The 18,667-nt window shown below is 43.3% G+C and overlaps 1 protein-coding gene across 3 annotated transcripts in view; it reads right to left on the bottom strand.

Moving 5' to 3' along the window:
• The window catches only part of GTF2I (general transcription factor IIi), a 151,085-nt gene that overhangs the window by 36,621 nt on the left and 95,797 nt on the right, over positions 1-18,667 (bottom strand). For 2 of the 3 annotated variants that reach the window (XM_075336360.1, XM_075336362.1), the window contains exons 17-23: positions 16,208-16,263; positions 15,990-16,061; positions 13,292-13,475; positions 12,542-12,600; positions 11,120-11,173; positions 2,008-2,097; positions 316-381 (exon numbers count right to left, since the gene is read on the bottom strand). In XM_075336360.1, the coding sequence (XP_075192475.1) occupies positions 316-381; positions 2,008-2,097; positions 11,120-11,173; positions 12,542-12,600; positions 13,292-13,475; positions 15,990-16,061; positions 16,208-16,263 (581 nt within the window). The remainder of the gene's footprint in view (positions 1-315; positions 382-2,007; positions 2,098-11,119; positions 11,174-12,541; positions 12,601-13,291; positions 13,476-15,989; positions 16,062-16,207; positions 16,264-18,667) is intronic. The other variant, XM_075336361.1, reaches the window with a different exon arrangement.

The raw sequence follows: 18,667 nt of genomic DNA, 5'->3' as shown, positions 1-18,667 counted from the left end.
CGAAAGTCTTAATGTATCTAACCGATTGTCTAAGTAAGCTTCAAAAGCCACAATGAATATGCTGAGTATATTCACATTCAAAAGGCATTCAGACCACGATGAAATGAAATGGTCCAAACATAGTTGGCTGCCACATTCATTAGACCACTAGCCTAAGCATATTAACTGTTTTAGACGCAAGGTTAAATAATGTGAAACATCTATTGGATGTATCTGTAGAAATGGCATAATTAAAACAAACAAAATACATTAAAGATCAATAACCTTTACAAGATGGAAGAATATATGCAATTCAAACCTTATAAAGCTACTTACCACATTTCTCATCTAACAGGGCTTCAACTTTCTGTTTCAGATCAGTAATTTTAGCATTCCAGGCCTCTGTTGGGGTGGACATGGGACAATTAGCATTGTAAAACAATTTCTAAAGACTACATAGCTGTATCATTGATTCAATAGCTCACAGAGTCATTTCTATCTAATAAAGTGATGGAGTATCATGGCGTATCACTCAGATATGATGTCACTTAGAGGTCAGTGGATGTCCGACTCCTGGGATTATCACAATCCTTAAAGGGATTGCTGACTACTCAATCATTTCCCCCTTGTAAAGTAATAGCAATCTATACATACCTCAGTTGCTGGTGCCATTTCAGCAACATTGGCACCTGGACTCCCGGTGCTCACGTGACATTTTTATGTCACTTGAGCCCTGCAGCGAAGTAGCAGTCGTTTCACTCTCAGTTTGTTCGGATGTATCTGACATTTGAAGGAAGTCAGAAAACAGCAGCTCTCATTTCTTCTAGATGTCAGTTTAGTCTAAAGGAAGTGGGAATTAAGTGGCTGTTTCTTGGCTGCAGGGCTCTAGTGGCATAACGTCACGTGAGCCCCAGCGGGAGTGCAGGCACCGACGTTGCTGGAATGGCGCCAGTAATACAGGTGACTATAGGATGTTATTATTCTATAGCAATTGAAAAGGGGTTGTCCAAGTTGTTAAAATAAGGGTGATTATAGAGCTAATTTAATGCAGCATACCCTATACCTGCACAGTGACACTCCCTGGCACTCATTATGCAGGGAACTGCAGCACATGTCATCCATGTTATCAGGCTATATCCAACAAAAAACAAAGTTTACGGCCAAAGCATAACAATTTTATTACTCAATCACATAAAATACATAATATTACAGGGTACCAACAGATATAGGGGGAGGGACAGAGGACAAGTTAAATAGTCAATTGGGATAGAAAAAGACTAATAAATACATCCAAAAGTATATAATATAAATATAAAGTGCATAGTGCTCATAAATATACTGGATAGATATAAAAGACTATTTCTTCCCAATTGAGGACCAAGAATGTAAAGTGCAAGTGCAGTCACTAGCAGCAAAATTTCAGCAGGGGGAGCTCAAGATTTACTCAAAGTGTAATACAAATGAAGTTTAGAATAGAACATGAAGTTGTAAGAAGTCTATATAAGTGCTATAGTGTGCACACACTGCAAAAAACAAGCTGGTAACTGCTGAAGAAAACAAGCAAAAGAAGGTTTCAATTCCCGGTACAATAGAATTAGAGTAAAGGCTTATAAATAGCACTTAGTACCTCTGTCCCGCACCCACGCGAGGAAGCGTGGGTGCGGGACAGAGGTACTAAGTCTGCATGGGCTGCCATTGTTCTCGGTAGCAAAGGTCCAGTTTACATAATATGATGAGCTACGAAACACGATGCTCTTTTGTGCAAATCAAAAGATCATTTCACCCGACAAACAAGCATTTTTCTTGTTTAAACTGCAAGAATATCTCTCGTTTATGATAATCGTCTACTGTGAATGGATCCTTAGAGCTATGCCATAAGCATAATAAGGCTGTTAGAGATTTACTATGGTCAACTTCTCTAATATGTAACCAAATGAAAGACTATAATATCTTTATCATAATAAATGTTATCATATAAGCAAGGAAAACAAAGTTAAAATTACGATATTGTAAAAATAATTATTTTACCAAAGGAGAACTCTCTTCCCCGTGATTTAGAGGTCGTTGTGAAACCATTGGTTTGTGAAGTACAGCAAACTATAGTATTTTTGGAGTTATCTGGAATGCAAAATAGGAAGACTTTGTACAATAATACTACAGGTATAGATGCGATAAGTAAAACAATCTCACCTCCCTTGGTTGAAGTTTATGGACAAACATAGTTTTCACCTTTAACTGTTGCAAAGTCTGACTACTGTATAAAATAAAGTCAATGTCATACGACAAAGTGCACAGCGTCCAGTTCCCAGAGAAAAGCCCACATAACCTGGTGCACAGAATATTAACAATAAAGGAGCACCATGTACTGTTTACAGAGGAGTCCGGGTTACCCATCATAGCGATTTACCACAGAAGTAGTGATGGGCGATCTCCCCGATGGTTGAGATCGGGACCCAAGCCCGATCGTTTTGTAAAGATCGGGATCGAGATTACACGATCTTGCGTCCGATCAACGATCTCGAGCCTTACAGTTATGTAATGGGGCGGGGGGGGGATGTAAAATAAAGAATATAGTTAATAATAAACATTGTAATTATACTTACAGGTCTCGTGAAGCGTCCTGCAGACTCTGTCTCCTGGAGCTTCTGAGTCCGATCATTGCTGTATCCCTGGGTTAAAGGACCTTCCGTGACATCATGGCCATGTGACTAATCAGGTGTGAATGTTGTACTACCTCGTTGGTTAGAGACTGGTCACATGACTGTGACGTCATCAAAGGTCCTGCTGTTAACTGAACTTTGATTGTCACTGTGGAGTGTCGCATTGCATCACAGTGCACACTCTCTCGACAGCAGCGGGTAAGGTACATATATTTCCATGCAGCTGACCGCTCCTGTCCTGAGAGCATTAGGCTTTGCGGGGTGATGCAAAGCGACACACAAGTGCAATCATACCCTCACTGTCAGCTGTCAGAGCGATGTTGCAGAGCTGACAATGCTCTTTCTGCTTCTCACTTTGTATAGACTGTGACTGTACAGCGGGATGAAGCAGAGTTGACATCGCTGTCCCTGTGGATTATGTCAGACTAAGCAGTTTTTTATAATACATATGGGAGTCTTTAAATGTTTCTTTTTGTTTTATTTCTCATACAAAAATAATTCTATGTGTTGTGGTTTTTTTTTTACTGTTTACTAAAAATTCATGGTGGCCACATCTAATTTGGCGTGACACCATGAATTTCGGGTTTAGTACCATCTTAGAATACAAAGCTGAACCTCCTGTTTTTGTTTTGGTTTTTTTTCTTCACATTGAGATCTTACATGCAACCTTTTTGATCTCTCATTTTTTCTTATTTTTTATGGCTTTATTTTCTGCTTTTCCCCGGACCCGGTACTTTTTCTGCTTCCGGTCCATTTTTGGGACACATGTCAGAGCCCAGGCCACATCCGGTCCGTTCGGCTTCTGCTGGGCTCCTGATACCCGTGATAGGCAGCCTGCACGGTTTCCCTATATTCGTGCTCTTGAGAGCAAAGTTATCTGTTCAACTGTTATCTGTGTTTGTGTTTATTTTTTTATTTACCCACAGTGGCAGTATTTTCCAGTCGGATCCACAGGGGTGGTAAAGGGGGGCGAGAAGCAATCTGAACAAGCAATGGACGTGAGCACCAGTGACCTAGATGAGTATGAGATTGCATGCTTGACACCATGTTTTGCAGGCCCACATATGGGAAGAGGGACAAAACACGCACAGCAGATTCCAAAAAACAACCTCATGAGAAGTGATACGGTAAATAAGTATGACACTAAAATAGTCTACCCCACCAGTTCACACAAGACAAGGGGGAATAAAATACACACAGCAGAGAAACTCAGCAATCTTATCCACATTCATAGATGGGGATTAAATTCATATCTATAAATGTCAAAGGCCTAAATTCCCCATACAAGAGGTCAACTTTATGGAAAGAGGCACTGAGGAACAATGCAGATATACAGTGCCTACAAGTAGTATTCAACCCCCTGCAGATTAAGCAGGTTTACACATTCGGAATTAACTTGGCATTGTGACATTTGGACTGTAGATCAGCCTGGAAGTGTGAAATGCACTGCAGCAAAAAAGAATGTTATTTCTTTTTTTATTTTTTTTTTACATTGTGAAAAGTTTATTCAGAGGGTCATTTATTATTCAACCCCTCAAACCACAAGAATTCTGTTTGGTTCCCCTAAAGTATTAAGAAGTATTTCAGGCACAAAGAACAATGAGCGTCACATGTTTGGATTAATTATCTCTTTTTCCAGCCTTTTCTGACTAATTAAGACCCTCCCCAAACTTGTGAACAGCACTTATACTTGGTCAACATGGGAAAGACAAAAGGAGCATTCCAAGGCCATCAGAGACAAGATCGTGGAAGGTCACAAGGCTGGCAAGGGGTACAAAACCCTTTCCAAGGAGTTGGGCCTACCTGTCTCCACTGTTGGGAGCATCATCCGGAAGTGGAAGGCTTATGGAACTACTGTTAGCCTTCCACGGCCTGGACAGCCTTTGAAAGTTTCCACCCGTGCCGAGGCCAGGCTTGTCCGAAGAGTCAAGGCTAACCCAAGGACAACAAGGAAGGAGCTCCGGGAAGATCTCATGGCAGTGGGGACATTGGTTTCAGTCAATACCATAAGCCCGTAAGGTACCTTTACTTTCAAAGCGTCATGTCAAGGCTCGTCTACAGTTTGCTCATGATCACTTGGAGGACTCTGAGACAGACTGGTTCAAGGTTCTCTGATCGAGATCTTTGGTGCCAACCACACACGTGACGTTTGGAGACTGGATGGCACTGCATACGACCCCAAGAATACCATCCCTACAGTCAAGCATGGTGGTGGCAGCATCATGCTGTGGGGCTGTTTCTCAGCCAAGGGGCCTGGCCATCTGGTCCGCATCCATGGGAAGATGGATAGCACGGCCTACCTGGAGATTTTGGCCAAGAACCTCCGCTCCTCCATCAAGGATCTTAAGATGGGTCGTCATTTCATCTTCCAACAAGACAACGACCCAAAGCACACAGCCAAGAAAACCAAGGCCTGGTTCAAGAGGGAAAAAATCAAGGTGTTGCAGTGGCCTAGTCAGTCTCCTGACCTTAACCCAATTGAAAACTTGTGGAAGGAGCTCAAGATTAAAGTCCACATGAGACACCCAAAGAACCTAGATAACCTGGAGAAGATCTGCATGGAGGAGTGGGCCAAGATAACTCCAGAGACCTGTGCCGGCCTGATCAGGTCTTATAAAAGACGATTATTAGCTGTAATTGCAAACAAGGGTTATTCCACAAAATATTAAACCTAGGGGTTAAATATTAATTGACCCACACTTTTATGTTGAAAATTTATTAAAATTTAACTGAGCAACATAACTTGTTGGTTTGTAAGATTTATGCATCTGTTAATAAATTCTGCTCTTGTTTGAAGTTTGCAGGCTCTAACTTATTTGCATCTTATCAAACCTGCTAAATCTGCCGGGGGTTGAATACTACTTGTAGGCACTGTATTGTGTGTACAGGAGACTCATTTAAACAGTGAAGACACAAGTAGATTAAAACATAAAAGATTCCCACATGTGATCCTGGCGCCGGCGGATAGGAAAAAAGGAGGGGTGGCGATCACAATAAGACACTCGGTGGCCTTCTCCCAAACAAACCAAATTATAGATCCTCATAGAAGATACATTATATTGCAATGTTTAATTAATAATATCCCTTACACGTTGGTAACCGTATACGCTCCTAACAAAGGACAATACACTCACATCAAGAAGACGATAGCAAAAGCCATTAAAGTCAAAAAAGGCTCTCTAATACTAGTAGGGGATTTCAATGTAGCATTGTGGCCAAACATGGATTCCACATCTAAATCGAATAAACTCAACCCTAGCCCACTTACGAAACTGTTTCACATACAAGAATTATACGACATTTGGAGACTAAAGAACTCATCCACAAGAGATTACATGTTTCTCTCACACCCGCACAATACCTACACGAGAATAGATTTTTTTTCTGGTTGATAAAACAGTAATCCCACGAGTGCTAACTGCCAAAATAGGAAATATAACGTGGAGCGATCACGCTCCCATCACATTAGAAATAGAGGAGAAGCATGAAATAGATAGATCTCCAATCTGGAGGCTCAACACATATCCTGAACCACCATACTTACGCACCACAAACGCAACAAGCCATCCACGATTACTTTACACAAAATGACAATGGAGATGTATTGGACACAACCCTATGGTGTGCACACAAGGCGGTCATGAGGGGTCATTTTATAAAACAGGCCTCTCATTACAAAAAAACTACACAAACTGCAGTAAATGATATCCAAACCAAGCTGGGGAATTTACATAGAATGCACAAACAATCCTATTCACCAACAAGAGCGGCGGAGATTTCAGATCTACATAAACAGCTACATGAACTTAATTTACACACATACGAGCAGGCCCTCAAAAAACTTAAAATGAAATACTACTGGCATGGAAATAAATAATAATAATTTATTCATTTATATAGCGCTATTAATTCCATAGTATCCCATAAATCCCATAAATCCGGGGAATTATTGGCTAAACAGGTGAAAATACGCGCGGCAAAATCCCGTACCCCATATCTATATGGCCCCAAGGAAAAAATAATAGACCCCCAGCGAATTGCAAACGAATTTGCTAATTATTATGAAACCTTATACAACTTGAAAGGAGATGACCAAACCCACCAACCAAGTGATGCAGACATAGGGACATTCTTAGAATCAGTAAGCTTACCAACACTATCACCCACACAGAAGGAAATGCTATCCCAGGCACTCACAACATTGGAAATTCAAAGAGCTATTGACACCCTGAAATTACATAAGGCCCCAGGACTAGACGGCATCCCAAACGACTACTACAAAAAGTATAGAAACTCAATTTCCCCTTACTTGGTGAGAGTGTTTAATGAGGCCAACAAGAACAGTGCCTTCCCAGCAGAAATGTTGAACGCCCATATTATTACCCTAGCCAAGCCAGGAAAGGACCCAGACACCCCGACAAACTTTCGGCCAATTTCACTATTGAATATGGACGTCAAATTATTTGCTAAAGCACTGTCTCTAAGGCTCCTGCACATCCTACCCGAGCTAATCCACTGGGATCAAGTCGGATTTGTCAAAAATAGACAAACCAATGACGGAACCAGACGCCTTATCGATTTAATCGCTGAGGCGGAGGGGAGTCAAACGCCTTCTTTGCTTCTATCACTGGATGCGGAGAAGGCATTTGACAGAATCCACTAGGGATTTATGGAGAGGACGCTTAGAAACTTTGGCTTTGGGGGACCCATCCTGTCTTCCATTATGGCACTATATTCTGGGCCATCGGCCCAGGCATATACAAACGGGTACCTGTCTCCAGGTTTTAATATCACAAATGGAACAAGACAGGGGTGCCCTCTCTCCCCACTGATATTCGTCCTAATGATGGAACCGTTTGCCCAAGCCATAAGAATGGAGAAAGAAATTTCCGGGATCAGCGTGGGCGTTTTGGAGAGCAAATTAGGTCTATTTGCTGACGACGTCATACTGTGCGTCACGAATCCTGAGGTCTCCCTACCTCATATATTTAGAATAATTACCCAATTCACGCAAGCTAGCTATTATAAAATTAATTTAAGTAAATGCTTAATCCTTGATATGGGCATCCCACAGGTCACAAAACAGAAACTAATGGATCAATATCCACTGACTTGGAAGGCTGACACAATTCCATACCTAGGGATTCAATTAACTTATCCGATCAAACACCTGGGGAAAATAAATTATGCACATTTATTGCAAAATATCCATAAGGAAATACAATAATTTCCCAAGGCAATGATATCCTGGTTGGGCCGGATATCAGTAGTAAAAATGATGATACTACCCCAAATTTTATATTACTTTCGCAACCTACCCATTCAAATTCCACTGCACTCCCTCAACAAGCTCCAATCAGCTTTAATGAATTACATATGGAACCGACAAAGAGCGAGAGTATCAGCAAAATTCCTGTTCATGCCAATAAAATCTGGGGGGCTAGGTTGCCTGTGTGTACGGGCATACTACCGAGTCACGATGCTAGACCAGCTAAGATACTGGTGGGATGGGAACTCTCCAAAAGCCTGGGTAAAATTGGAAGCGCAAATAGTGGGGCACCCCTCTATGGCCTCATATATGTGGCACCTCTGCTTGGCCAAAAAAGAGCAATTGCCATGACACCCCACAATACGAGCAGGCGCGAACACTTGGTTAATGCAGATGATAGGGCAAATATTACTCCCCACGAGAATACATAAGCTTCCAATGCAAATTATGGGTAACTTAATCCAAAATATAGACATGGGAGATTGGATCTCAAAAGGTATAATTAAAGTAGGAGACATTATGAACATCCGGGAACTTAAACCGTTTGGTGATCTCGTTAGCATATTTGTGGTAAATCAGAGGGACTTCTACAAATACCTCCAAATTAGACACTTATTATCAAGTGTGAAAACAGAACAACAGGAGTTGGTGTCACCATATGAAAATTCTTTTGAGGTCAACAAAGACACAAAAGGAGGGATATCAAAGGCGTATGAGGCCCTGAATGACACATGCAGCTCGCACTCCCTACCATTTGTGAAGAGATGGGAAACTGACTTAAAAACACAATTCTGGGAAGAACAATGGGATTACTCCTTTCAAATACACAAAAAAATGTCTCACTGTATTAACCACCTGGAAACATCAAGGAAAATTCTATACAGATGGTATTATACACCAGCACGCCTATAGAAAATATATCCTCAAATTTCAGACACGTGTTGGAGGTGTAACAAACAGCCGGGCTAATTGCTTCACATCTGGTGGGAGTGTGAGTTGATTCAACCAGTTTGGACAGAGACACAGCAGTGCTTAAGCTCAATACTAGGTTACAATATGGAGCTGGGGCCCAAAACTGCCTTGCTGTCCATAGGTCTGGAAGACATGGACCACAACGACGTAATAATAACAGTACAATTCTTGACCATGGTAAGAGTGTGCATTGCGAGCAAATGGAAAACACCGCAGGTACCGACTGCTCAAGAAATAAGAGCCAAGATGCGACATAATTGCAGCATGGAGAGGATGATAGCAATCAGTAACAATAGAGGGTTCAAGTTTGAAATCACATAGGGGAAGTGGCTGGATTACTCCGAGTCCAGGCGAGAATAGGAAAAGGGGAACACTGGTGCTCGCGTTCATCGGGTGCTGAAGTAGAGGTATAATCATTGGGGTTTTGATGTTACATATTGATTGTTAATATTTGGAAACTGGAAATCAGAATATGGATAATTATTTCCTTTTAAGAATAACCGACTGGACACAAATGGAAATGAATAATACTACCCATAATTTGTATGATTGTTATAATTCAATAAAAAACTTATGGTTTAAAAAACAAAAAAGAATACAAAGCTGGTATTAATCTCTTTTTTTACCCAATGTATATACACAGTGAGAAGCAGAGAGCATTGTCATCTCTGCTACATCGCTCTGTAAAGACATACGACTCTACAGAGAGAGAAGCAGAGAGAGCATTGTCGAAGCCACCTTCCTGATTCCAGGACCTTCGATGACGCCATAGTCATGTGACCTGTCTGTAAGCCAATCCAGACTGGTCACATGGCTATAGTGTCATGCAAAGTCCTTTAGGCAGTGGTGCTTACTGGGGAAACAGCAATGATCAGCCGCGGAAGCAGCGGCCAGGAGATAGCGGGTCTGCAGGACGCATCGCAAGACCTGTAAGTATGATTATAATGTTTTTTAATAATGTGCTTTTTTTTTACAGCCTCTGGACCCGATCTGGACCCGATCTGTAACACGAGCTTCCCAGGAAAGATCGTGATCGGGATTGTGTACATGATCGGTACGATCCCCGATCTTTACAGTTCGGGATCGCCCATCACTACACAGAAGCATAGAATATGTTTGAAAATAGGCTTTTCTTAACCAGACAATCCCTTTCAGTTCTTCCCTAGAACCAGAGGTATTTACTAATTGCTCCTCTACTTATTGAATTAACATTTAAAAATTAAAATGCACTTTAAACAGGTAACTATGAAGTGAGGGTTCCTGGATGGGATCCTGTAATTTAGACCTCTGGTCCACTTCTTCTGCCTGGTGTAACATTTCACCTGGGATGCAAGAAAGTCTTATTTGTTTCAAACAAAGATGTCACTTGCTGTAAATATTGTACAGTTAAGTGCCCGGGGGTCCAAAAATTCAGAGTACATCAATTTACCTATGGTGAAGATTCTCATATTAAATATGTTGATATCAAATAATTAAACTAAAGGCCGCTTTACACGCTGCGATATCGGTACCGATATCGCTAGCGTGGGTACACGCCCCCATCTGTTGTGCGACACGGGCAAATCGCTGCCCGTGCCGCACAACATCGCCCAGACCCATCACACTACTTACCTGCCTGGCGACGTCGCTGTGACCGGCGAACCGCCTCCTTTCTAAGGGGGCGGTTCGTTCAGCGTCACAGCTGCGTCACTGAACCGCCGCCCAATATAAGCGGAGGGGCGGAGATGAGCCGGAGGTAACATCCCGCCCACCTCTTTCCTTCCGCATTGCGGCAGGGAGGCAGGTAAGAAGAGCTTCCTCGTTCCTGCGGTGTCACACGGAGCGATGTGTGCTGCCGCAGGAACGAGGAACAACTTCGTTACTGCTGCAGTAACGATTTTTGAGAATGGACCCCCATGTCACCGATGAGCGATTTTGCACGTTTTTGCAACGATGCAAAATCGCTCATAGGTGTCACACGCAACGGCATCGCTAATGCGGCCGGATGTGTGTCACCAATTCCGTGACCCCAACGAGTTCGCATTAGCGATGTCGTAGCGTGTAAAGCCCCCTTTAGGTGCCTGTCATGACAGATTTACTGAACTGAGTACAACTCAATATATTGTATATTAGTGTGGATCCGACCAGTTGCTAGAAATTCTACTGTTCGTTTACTAATATAGTAAACTATAACTGCACCAATTTCATCCATACCAGGACAGTTTATAAGCATCTCCAGAAGGAAAGCGCCGAATCTTACCATCATCGGCAGACTGACTTCCTGGACTCGGTCCTATGTCTGAGCTCTGAACTGATATAAACAAAAACAATAAATATGTTATATATTAGAAGTTATGGAACCCATTACCTTCCATTGCTGTCATATTCCTGAACTGTAACCTCCCTGGAGCCCTTCATCCAGCGTGTGGCTGGATCTATAACAGGCACAGACCTCCACTGTTTTGCTTCAGATTCGGGACTCAAACCTTATGCAGTGTGGTCAATTTCCTTGCATGCAGAGCAAGAGCCTAGTCGGTCCCTGTGTAAATGCTGATGGTATTTCACTTTTGCTTCTAGCCTTTTGGTTTCTAGTTATCAGGTGTTTTCACTTGCTCATTTTCTCTGTCCTATCACATCCCGGTGGGGCTATTTATACTCTCCATATACCAGCATTCTCTGCGGGTTATATTTGAATATGGATTACTGCTAAGGAGTTCCAGTCCTGCAGCTAGGGATTTAGGCAGAGACCAGTGTTGTTTTCTCAGTGTATTCTCTTTTGCCTTTCCTACAGCTACCTTTTGTTTTTTGTTAGGTTGTTAGGAGTTTACCCTGGCTTGCATTTATTATTTCTCCTTTGTCCATTTGTGCACATGTTTTATGTTTCCACACCTTGGGTCCTTGTCTATCTCTGCACATTTACCCTATCTATGTTAGTAATCTCTACTCTGGTTCCTCAGGAGGTTTGAGACACAGCTCAACCGCTTTTCAGGACTCTTCATGGTTCACCCCATGTAGTCTCCAGACAATCAAATAATGATGGAAGCAAAACTTATTGCTGAAAAGGAAAGACCTCAAATTCAGCCTAAATTGCTATGTAGCTTTGCATCATGATAGCCTTTAAGAACAGTAGTGTGAGGTCACTGGAACACCTGTAGCTGGACATCTGGCTGTAGCACAATGTTGTGCAAACCCCTTGTGATGGCTTGCGTAGATTCTCTTTGATGCCTTAGGCTTCGCATGTGACATCTATTTTTACTTGCAGTACAGTATTGGTCATTATGCACCTTTCTTGGAATCTGACAAAACTATATGAGCAACGCAATGAAGTGGAAACATCACATCGGTCCTACTCCTGGGATTATGGTTTGGAGTGGCAGAACATATGGTAGTTGGACTGCAGTCTTCATTCTAGGTGCACTAACAGTAACAGCCTGAAATTACATTTATTTGGTTGCGTAAACAGTGGCACATCCATTTATACATAATGCCACAGCAGCCCTTTTTCAACACAACAACACCAGAGTGCATGTTGCTTATGCTACTGTGAGCAATCTGCGTGGCCTAAACATGCTACCATGGCTTAAGGGAAGGGTTAACAAATATGATAACAACTTAGCAATCACAGGGAAAATCCACATAGCCAAATGCATTGATGATGTGACTCGCTTCAACATTTCCTTACCTTCCTCATTGATTTTACTGACAAGCTCGGGAGGCAGGTACGGTGCTACAAGCTGTAGCCTGTTATTGGAAAACAGCATGACCATTAAATGCAAGCAAGAAATATACAAATACAATCCTTACAATACTTTATTTGGGAGGCAACTGCTATAATGACTGGCTATTAGCCAAATAAACTGATATACTGGGCAATACATAGAGCACTATTTTATGGAAAGAGCATTCAGACTGATCCTGCCTATAAGTTACTCACACCTTTTATAGGGAATCTGACAGTATGTGTTTGTTACTCCATCTGACAGCAGCATGATGTAAGGGCAGATAATCTGATTTCAGCAGTGGATCACTTACTGCTGTTTTCATAAATCCACTGTTTTATCTGCTGCAGATCTAACAGTTCCCTGAATGCTGAGCTCTGTATAACCCCGCCTACACCATTGATTGACAGCTTTCTGTGTACACTGTGCATAGGAAAAAAGGTGTCAATCAGTGTTGGGGTGGGTTAATATAGCGCTCATGAATATGTAGAACTACATGACAGCTGGCTTACTAGTCCTCTAGTGATAATCTCCTGCTTATAAAACAGTGATTTTATCAAAAGCACACACAACATCCCAATAAATGGCACATCACTGAAATCACGGTCTTTGTCCTTACATCATGCTGCTCTCAGATTAGGCGACATAAAAGGTGGCAAAAAGCTGGTGACAGATTCTCTTTGATACAATTTATCAACAAAGAAACTGCTCACTTCTTAACAACAAACTTGATTTTGGCACTGCCTCTCACAATCCTCTCTAGCCGAGGGATTCCAAACCATGTGGGGCTCCGAAATGGAATTCCTTCTGGTAATCCTTCCACGTAGAGAAACTCTGGATTAGATTCAAACACTGGATAGGGGACTTTTACTTCTTCTGAGAGTCCCAATGCTTGTGCTGAAATGTGAGAAAAGGAGGAAATATAAGCATCTCAGATACATTCATGATGTCTAAAGCTAACAATATTACTACTTATATGATGGCCTCAGAACCAAGAAAAAAAGCACAGGATGAGTCTACTGTGGTCGTACATTTCCAGTTGTCCACACAACCATAACAACAGTAGAATCTGCTAACAATGTCCATCACACATAAACTATCCAGTATCAGATTCCCCTCTGACCTTCAAGCTCTCCAAGCATGTAGAATACCTGGTGAAGATGTCTCCAGTTTGTCAGTCTTAAGATATGAGTCACATGTTTTTGCATATTCTCTCTAGGTAAGAAGCGTGGGCTACTCAACTGTACTTTAAAGTTGAATAGCTCACATCAATACAATATAAATCCTAAATCCATCCAACGTAACCTTCTGATATTACGTATGAGAAGGTCACATTATTGATGTTTGACCTTGGATCAAAACTACTCTATAAAAGTACTTAAATGGTTTGTCCAACCAGGTATACTCTCTGACTCTAAACCCGGTCACGCCTGAGTAGAGGTCTCTTCTAGAACAGAAAGCTATGTCGTCTCGTTGGTGACCTGATCGCTGATGCCAATGTTTAGCCACAGTGGTCAAGTCACATGAGCTTTGCAGGCAATTTCAAGCCTTAGGTGATCAAAGAACGCAACAACATTACATCCTGACCTTCTAAAGTAGCTTGCACTTAAATGACAGGATTAATGAGTATTCTTCTTTTTTCAGTTATTTTAAACCAATTCTAGTGTTTTGAGATTTTTTTGATGCATGAGAATATATCAAAATCTTATGCGAATAGCCTTTAAACTAATGTTGTTTTGCTCAACACCCTGAAATAGATTTATGAATATAGTTTTTCCATTATTCTGGTTCAAATACACTGAAAATCATGGGATCCATGCTAAACTTAAGGGGCTATTTTCTTGTTAGAAAATTAGTTTAGTTAGTTTGACAGCATGTAAATAACCTAGTTTGCAAATGACTTGTTATTGTTCTCTGTCATTTTCCTGCTGTGAGAGCTTTTATCTTACATAGTGTACAACTTGTTTCCAAGGAGCTCAGGCACTAATGCCTGTCCAGAACCTGACAGAGTATACAAACATCCCAGCTACCTCTCTCCAACCCATTGATTTCTATACAGCAGTTAGATACAGCCTACTTTCCCACCTGACAAGCTGCTGTTAGAAATCTTGCAAAATCACCAGTCTGCAGAATGAGCTTCTCACAGAGCAGCTCTACTAGTCACAGCACATGCTGTCTGCTTGTTCAGATACCTTGCTATTTCTATGTGTAAATACAGTGATAGGAGCAAACCACTTATAGCTAAATGTGTTACAGCAAAATTTATACTGAGCTTTATCATACTACAAATATTACAGTTCTGCTAATAAACAGAACCAGGAGTGGACATATCATTGGTGCAACCTGTGCAGCCGCACAGGAACCCAAGAGGTAAGGAGACCCATTTCTATTTCTAAAGCCTGCTTTACACCATACGATCCAGCATACGATATCGTATGCGATCGTACCCGCCCCCATCGTATGTGCGGCACGTTCAATTTGTTGAACGTGTCGCACAAACAAATAACCCCCCCCGTCACACGTACTTACCCGTCCATACGACCTCGATGTGGGCGGAGAACATCCACTTCCTGGAGTGGGAGGGGTGTTCGGCGTCACATCGACATCACGCGTCAGCCGGCCAATAGAAGCGGAGGGGCGGAGATGAGCGGGACGTAAACATCCCTCCCACCTCCTTCCTTCCGCATTGCCGGCGGGAGCCGCAGGACGTAGGTAAGATCTGTTCATCGTTCCCGGGGTGTCACACACTGCGATGTGTGCTACCCCGGGTACGATGAACAACCTGACGTTCAATTTTTAGGAAATGAACGACGTGCATGCGATGAACGTTTTACCGTTCAATCGCAATTGCACGTAGCTGTTACATGCTACAATGTAACTTACGATACTGGATGTGCGTCACTTACGACGTGACCCCACCGACACATCGTAAGATATATTGTAGCGTGTAAAGCGCCCTTAAAGCATGTGGAATTTTGCATTCTCATGAGCTTATTGACTACAAAGGGCCCATACATTGTTCTTGCAGAGGGGCCCTTTTTTTCTCTGCGTCCACCAGTGAGCAAAACTGTCACTACTGTAGGAGTACCCACCCTGCAAGACACCAGGAAGTGAAAGAGATAGTAAGGAGACTGCATAGCTCTGAAATGCTCAAGAGACAACTTGAGAATAACCCATTAAAATCAAATTTGCTTGAATTAGCCCAAATATATCAGCCCCACATTATCATATTTACAAGTATCTGATACATTTTATCAACAGACATATGGAGTGTGTACTGTTAGCTTTATTATGTTACTTACTATTATTTTCATTAATTTGTTCTCTCTTGCCATATTCAGCCACCATGTCATTGACCGATTACTAGTAATAGCAATAATGACAAAAAAGCATTAATGACCCACTGCTTACCAAATTTTGTGTTAAAGATTTCTTCAACTTGTTTCCTTAATTTAGTAATTCTAACATTCCAGTCTTCTTTTGCTAGAAAAGAGACACACAAAGTGCCTGGTATATTCCCAATGTAGCAATTTATGAGCATTAAACAGAGAAAACAGTACCATGGAAGGTGGAAAAAAACGTCTCTGCTCTCGCACGTACTCAGACTAAGAATTAGTCATCATATTCACCTCCGTTTGTTCGGTTCTGAGCAGATTCTGAGGTTGTCTGGGTTAGAAGCTCCGGTCTGTTAAGGGGAAGAAGAAGAATAAAAAAGAGAATTTTGTTACTTACCGTAAGTTCTTTTTCTTATAGTTCCGTCATGGGAGACCCAGACCATGGGTGTATAGCTACTGCCTCCGGAGGACACACAAAGTTACTACACTCAAAACGTGTAGCTCCTCCCTCCTAGCATATACACCCCCTGCTAGCCAGTCCTAGCCAGTTTAGTGCAAAAGCTGAAGGAGGACATCCACCCACAAGAAGAGACAGAGTAAAATCCGGAAGAACCGGAACCTCTGTCTACAACAATAACAGCCGGTGAAGACACACGGAACAAGAAACCTGCCAACAGGCAATAGGGAGGGTGCTGGGTCTCCCATGACGGAACTATAAGAAAAAGAACTTACGGTAAGTAACAAAATTCTCTTTTTCTTTATCGTTCCTATGGGAGACCCAGACCATGGGACGTTCAAAAGCAGTCCATGGGTGGGAATAAACAGACAACTGAGAAGCAGGCAAACCCAACTTCACAAATGGGCGACAGACGCCTGAAAGATGCGTCTGCCCAAACCCGCGTCTGCCAAAGCAAGAGCATGCCTTGGATAGAGCTTCGAAAAAGTATGCAGACTAATTCGAGCTGCAGTCTGACAGACCTACTGAGCCGTAGCCTGGCGTGAAAGCCCAAAAGGCACCGACAGGTCTGATCAAATGTGCTCTAATCCCCGGCGGGGAAGGCACTTGAGTACACTTGTAGGCCTCGGAAATGGCCGACCTAAGCCAACGAACCAGGGTCGGCTTAGATGCCGAGAGACCGCTACGCTGACTAGCAGTCAGTACTAGAGAGAGGTGCACCGCCTAATAACGGCGGTGCGAGACACATAGATCCGGGGCGCCCGCACCAGATCCAGGATATGCAACGCTTCCTCAAAGCGATGAACAGGAGCTGGACAAAAGGAAGGCAGGAAAATTGCCCCGGATAAGGTGGAAGCTGTAACCACCTTAGGGAAAAAAGTCCGGAGTCGGACGGAGACCACCTTGTCTTGATGCAAAAGACCAAAACAAAAAGGGGGTGACTCAGAGAAAGTGCCGCCAGAACTCCCTGGCGGGAAATTATAGCCACTAGAAAGACTACTTTCTGTGAAATATGAAACAAAGAAACCTCCCTAAGAGGCGCAAAGGGGGGTTTCCGGGAACCGGGAGGACCGGATTAAGGTCCTAGGGCTCCATAGGCCGCCGGAAAGGCGGAATGATGTGAGATGCGCCCTTAAAGGAGCGCACCGGAGCCAGCCGGACGATACGCCGCTGGCACATACTGACAGAGCCGAGACCTGTCCCTTAATGAGGGATAGTCCTAGCTGTAGACCGGACTGTGGAAGGGACAGGAGGGTCGGCAAGGCTAAAAAGGTCCAAGGACACTTTGGAGCTCGAGTCATAGCGGAGATGACTTCAGGAAGGATACCAGAAGTCGCCAAGATCCAGGACTCAATAGCTACGCCGTCAATCTGAGAATCCAGAATTCTGACGGAAAAAACGGACCTTTTGAGAAAAGGTCTGGACGGTCCGGAAGATGCCATGGCAACCTAACGGACAAAAGGAGCAGGTCAGGGTACCAAGCCTGCCTGGGTCAGTCTGGAGTAAGAGAATGACCCGACGTCCCCCTTTACTGATCTTGCGCAGGACTCTGGGCAAGAGGTAGAGACGAAGCTGGGATCAAACATGAGCCAGAGTGTCTACCGCAAAACCTGAGGATTGTGGACCACAGTTGGACAGCTGAAATAGTCTGCCTCGCAGTTTTGACATCTAGGATGTGGGCTGCGGATACGGTGGACTAGGAGTCCCTTGTCCACTGAAGAATGTTGAGGCGCCAAGATTGCCAGGCGGCTGAGTGTCCCGCCCTGGAAGTCGATGTAGGAAAACGCTGTCACGTTTTCCGACTGGACTCGAATGTGCCTAGCCGCCAACAGATGGTGAAGGCGTAGAGAGCTAGAAAAAGAGCTCTGATTTCCAGCCTATTGATCCAGAGGGCTGAGCGGACAGAGTCCAAGCGCCCTGCGCTCCACGGTGGAGATATACTGCTCCCAAGGCGGAAAGACCAGCACCCTGGTGAGGATCACCCGGGACGGGGCCAGGAAGGAGCGTCCCTGAGACAGAGTGGCCGAAACCACCACTGAAAACGAGCCCCTGGTCAGTGGCAAAGCCACCACCCCGTGGAAGGAGGGAGTTCGCGTGTACAGCGGAAAACATCCAGTCTCAGAGGACGCAGGAGAAACTGGGCAAGGAATCGCTTCCATTGACGCCACCGTCTGACCAGCACCAGTATTTGGTGTCTGATAGAACGACGTCGACCGCCAGCGGAGGGACTACTGATCGACTAAGAGCAGCTTCACAAGAGCCGACAGAGTCTCGAATTGCGTCCCTGAGAACCTCTG

Source organism: Anomaloglossus baeobatrachus, chromosome 2 (genome assembly GCF_048569485.1).
Source record: "Anomaloglossus baeobatrachus isolate aAnoBae1 chromosome 2, aAnoBae1.hap1, whole genome shotgun sequence".
In the NCBI taxonomy this organism is placed as follows: domain Eukaryota; kingdom Metazoa; phylum Chordata; class Amphibia; order Anura; family Aromobatidae; genus Anomaloglossus; species Anomaloglossus baeobatrachus.
Note: the sequence above shows the minus strand (reverse complement) of the source record. Positions and strands in the feature narration are given on the sequence as shown.